At 34.9% G+C, this 5,000-nt stretch overlaps 1 protein-coding gene across 4 annotated transcripts in view; it reads right to left on the bottom strand.

Annotated features, from left to right (window-relative positions):
* Prps (phosphoribosyl pyrophosphate synthetase) overlaps positions 1 to 5,000 on the bottom strand; it is a 16,498-nt gene that overhangs the window by 9,596 nt on the left and 1,902 nt on the right. For 2 of the 4 annotated variants that reach the window (XM_043033360.2, XM_086542088.1), the window contains exons 2-3: positions 1,676 to 1,859; positions 71 to 94 (exon numbers count right to left, since the gene is read on the bottom strand). In XM_043033360.2, the coding sequence (XP_042889294.2) occupies positions 71 to 94; positions 1,676 to 1,859 (208 nt within the window). The remainder of the gene's footprint in view (positions 1 to 70; positions 95 to 1,675; positions 1,860 to 5,000) is intronic. The other 2 variants (XM_086542091.1, XM_086542090.1) reach the window with 1 other exon arrangement.

Genomic DNA, 5,000 nt, shown 5'->3' with positions numbered 1-5,000 from the left:
ATCATCTTTAAAACAAGTACAGTACATGCACAACATAGAAAAAAATAACTATTCAAGGAGAGAAACTTACTAGAGGCCTATATGCCACCTGTTCCTGAAAAAGCCAAGCCATTAGAGTCAAATGCATGCTATGTTAAAGTCACGGACAGACAATCCCTGACGTGCAATTTCAGTTAATCTAACAACTTTGTAAATTGACATTTCAGATGCAAACTTAAAAACATAACTTAAAAAAAAAAAAAATTAAAAGAAAAGGGATACAAGCAAAACCACTTCATTTATGAAACATAAAAACCGAAGCTCATAATTCAAGCCTAAATACCCATAGCTAAAGTTCAAGATCGAGACACGATGGTGGTAGATAGCCGAGGTCTAGAGAAGATTCCAATCCAACACTTGATTGGTTGGCATCCCATTTGCTGATTGGTTGGCATTTGTGGCATTCTGGGAGTTGATTGGCTGGCCCTTTTAAGAACTGGGCCAATCAGAGGCAAGAACACTTATAATGCTAGCCAATCAGAGATGCTGATGCGTTTCCTCCCTTGACCCCGGCTATAAACTCCAGGATTAAATCTATCATTTGAGTTTCAAGGGCATGCAGAGCTTAGCCTATTTAGTATAATATGAAACTAATATATAAAAGGGTATTCTGTTCATACAGTTACTTATAACAATTAGAAAAACAATGATATAGTTTGATAGCATCAGTTCATCAAAGCAAATCAAAGACAATATTTCTCAGATGTAGACAATATGTATTACCATAAAATTCTGACAATAATATGGTAAGATTGTTTAGTGATATTCAGTACTACTTAAAATTAGCTTCAGATGTCTGGCATATGACATTATACAAAGATAATAGAAAAATACATCAAGCATCTAAAGAAAAACGGTCTCAAACTGATTTTAACAAACATGTAGATCACCTAACCAGATTATACATCCAATCTAAAATCCAAAGTAATTAAAACTTAATAATAACTTCCTAGTGATTATTACACATGCATTTCCCCATAACTTAATGAAGTTAACTTAACATTTAACAGGTTGTCAACATACAGCCTACTTTACATTCATGCAGCTTAACCACTTAAGTTCTTAAATAACCAAACTGAACTTTTAATCAAAGTCATAATAATAGATTTTAAGTTCCTGTATTCTCTCTGTCCTAATAAAAAATTTACGCACAACTTATTCCTTTAGTTCTAGCTCACATTTCCTTAGATAATGTCTAGCGTCAAACAGGAGGCTATTCAATAACAAAAGAAATACTTGTAACAGACAGGCTAAATATCATAATTTCTAGTTTATAAAAGAAAGACAACTTTCCATTAAATCTAATTTAAATGAATGCCATAGTGTTGTGTGTCTTGCACCACTGATAATTCACTTAAATTTTTGTGTGCACTCTGATGGAAATAATTCATTTACAGCTGATATCAATATATATTTCAATGCTCACTACCATCTACAGATATTTGTGTGTATATATAAGGCATGTCATGAGGTTTCAACCACCACCACTAAATGAAGAACTGTTTACGCAAATACAGGAAAAAAATCCTAAACGACATATATAGCAAAATCTCCTAAGCAATACTCAATGAAAATTAACGATAATAATGCGAAGTAAAACTCTAAAAAGGGCCCTGAAATATGCACATAGACAAACCTTATCCTTTTTGTCCTGTCTAGCATAAGGGAAACATGGAATGACTGCCGTTACTCGGGCCGCGGAGGCAATTTTGCAAGCGTTGATCATGATGAGCATCTCCATGAGGTTGTCATTAATCTCCCCGCAACCGCTCTGCACGATGTACACATCCTCGCCGCGTACACTCTCCCCAATCTCCACACTGGAAGAAGCAGACCCTAGGCATTAGAACTACCGAGTTTGCACCGAGTAAAAATGTAACTGTCACTGTAGCTTTTACTCATATTCTAAATCACACTCGTACATAGAAATAACATCTAAGCAATTCATATAAGGGTTATGAATATATGTGTATGCACCTAAGTGTGTATAAATAGAAGTATCCTTAGGCTTATATAAAAACATTTACAATAGTAAAGTCTGGATTTTAAAGCATATAACAAAACCTTAGGGCTGATGTTGGCAACAGTGGCATGCTGGTACCAGAAACCTTAGAAATTCTCACATACAATACTATTCTTTTACCTTGACCTTGTGTACGCATGCATTAACGCAGCTCATGGAAGGAAAAGCAGTTGCCTAGACTTTGATAATATAAAGGAAAAACAATGCTTAAAAGAGATTCAGAAAAATATTCATTGAAAGCTGGTCCTCTTTCTATCTCCCTCAGTTAAGGTCAGTCATCAAATACCTGATAGGGGGGAGGGGGAGGGGGAGAGGGAGACAGAGGAAGTGACTGGATAAATCCTGACAATGAATGATGCATGATTTTCATTTCTCTGTGTCGTCTATCCCTTCACAACTAACTAAAATGTAACAGTATGAATATCAAATCAAAACAGATGCACCTATGATAAATAAATAACATTCTGAACAACATCAACCATGACATGACAGAGAAACAAGAAAAACAAACACAAAGAAACAACTATTAACCCTTATAAGAAAATAAACTTTAGAGCTCTATGCATAAATAGGATGGTTAAAACACATTTTTTTTTGTTTTCTTACACAAGTAATTATTTCAGCTAAAATGTCTCTAATGTGGATAAACATATCTTTATATTTTTTCCCCTTGTAAATTTTGCCAGGTTTTATCCAGTGTGTACACACACCTGAAAACAACTACTGATATGCTCTGTTCTTTATGGCTCAAGAAGACAAATGAAATATAAATATTCATCACAAGATAAGTTTAAACCCATAGAAACCAACAAGGTAATCTATATGAGTAATACAAAAAAAATGTATATGTTGCTTGGATTTTTCATACTGCTCCTGTCAAGAATAATTACACTTTCAATGTTCAATATAAAATCATAAGGATCACACTATGTAATCATAAATATAATCATACATCAATCATTTAATATTATATTACTATTCAGCCCTCATGACATAGCAGAATGCTTTTACAAGCACTTAATCTGAAATCAGTGAAAAAAAAAACAAATTTAAACAATATCCTAACACCATCACCTTTATCATCCATATATATTCTAACCTTCCCTCTCCTTTCAAGTAGTACCCAAAAATAACTGTGCTTTGTATCCAAACAAAACTATGAAACCACATAAAAAAGATTGTCTCTAATTCTGCTGTCCCACAAACACTGGCAACTCTGTTAGGCCTATAGCAGTAGACAATATAATCCTTATCAGGTACCATTTCTTTCTTAGCTTCAACTAAATTCACTACAAGAAAGATTCCTAATATATCACCTGAATTCCCAACAAGAAGGCACCTAAAATAAAGTCAATTAATGTAAAAATATATATATTATGATTATTACTACTCTCTAGAAATAAAACACTGAGCTTTGTTCTATATTGGTGAATAATACTGCGACTATAATAAATAAACCCATACAGAAAGACAAGAAAAAGAAAATATCTCTGAATAAAAGGTATAGGTTAAAACCTGAAATACCCAAGCAACCTCAAATCAGACAGATTATGTAACATGATGCCCAGACTTGGGTACTTCTTAATTATGTTGCTGGGACAAGTAGCCTAAAGTAGCCCATTTGTCAATTTGCACAAGATATATTTGTGGGGGGAAGGGGGAGGGGGGGAGGAGAGAATTCCTTATATATCATATATACACTACTGATTATCCAAGTCTAAATATCAAATTAATATAGGGTTCAATTTCAGACAGAAGGATTTCTCCATCTGACATCCCTTGGGAATAGCCTGAGGGCAGGTCTGCCTCTAATCCTGTAGACACAGTTGCCAAGGCTAAAGAGCAATCATTAATTCTCCCAATTTTTTAAGCCTTCCCTTTTACCTAAAAATACTATCTATGCACAATACCAACACTACATTTGCATACCACATCTATCAGTCTTTCCTCTACAACCCTTCGATCTAAATGTCTTTTCCCCGACAACTTTTCCTTTGCTAAAACCGACAACCTTTCAGGAGAGGACAAACGAGATGTGGGACAGGGCAGGATACCAGTCGTCAAGGTCAGCAGATTCTGGGTCCAGGAATAAAATTGCACCCTTAGCATCGACCTACCCACCCCACCCGTAACCTATGTAACCATTTACTTGATATTTGGCAAAGCAAAATTTTAAAAGCAATGACTTTATCATCCCAATTCTAGTGAAAAAAAGATTCTATATTACTGAAATGGATGAATAAATATGTATAATATAATTTGCTTTTCAACAAAATGAATTTCAAATATGAATATCTGCAAAATCTAACAAATAAAATTAGGCTATCAAAATGTGCTAAAAATAATTACCATTTCTGAAATTAATTAAAAATAATAAACAGTAATAAACAAAAAACTCAATTCATATAAAAATGAACAAACAAAAGAAATAGCAGTAGTTTCTTCTGAAAACAAAATATCTACAAGAAAACCATGTGATCTGATCTCTCATTCAGTATGCAATTGCAGATGCATGCAAAGCCTCTCCTCTCACCATGCATCTGCAATGGCAAGCATGGCAAGCAAGTTCATCTCTAGCCCTTAATCAAACTGCAACAGCAAACACCACCTCACTGCAGACCAAGTTGCTTTCCCTCTTGCATCAGCTGATTAATCAGCTGATTTACCGACTCTCTCCTGCTCATCTTACTTACGGACTCAACCCATGCCTTCGTCCTCACCAATTCATCTACCTGATCCCTAATCTTTCACAAGAACGGTGTCCAAACTCGACGAAGACATCTAATGCTTGTATGACACGTCGCGGATAATTACAAAGCGCCCAATAAGAGAATTAATAACCAAACAATTGACAATTAGAGACGGGATCAAGTTGATAATGAATATAATTGACGACACGATGACATAATGACTTACTGGCCGTCGCTGCGCGCGCGGC

The sequence above is a fragment of the Penaeus japonicus genome, unplaced genomic scaffold, assembly GCF_977035675.1.
Source record: "Penaeus japonicus unplaced genomic scaffold, GWHDUDI00000001_assembly GWHDUDI00000011, whole genome shotgun sequence".
Taxonomy (NCBI): domain Eukaryota; kingdom Metazoa; phylum Arthropoda; class Malacostraca; order Decapoda; family Penaeidae; genus Penaeus; species Penaeus japonicus.
This window is presented reverse-complemented; position numbering and strand designations above follow the sequence as displayed.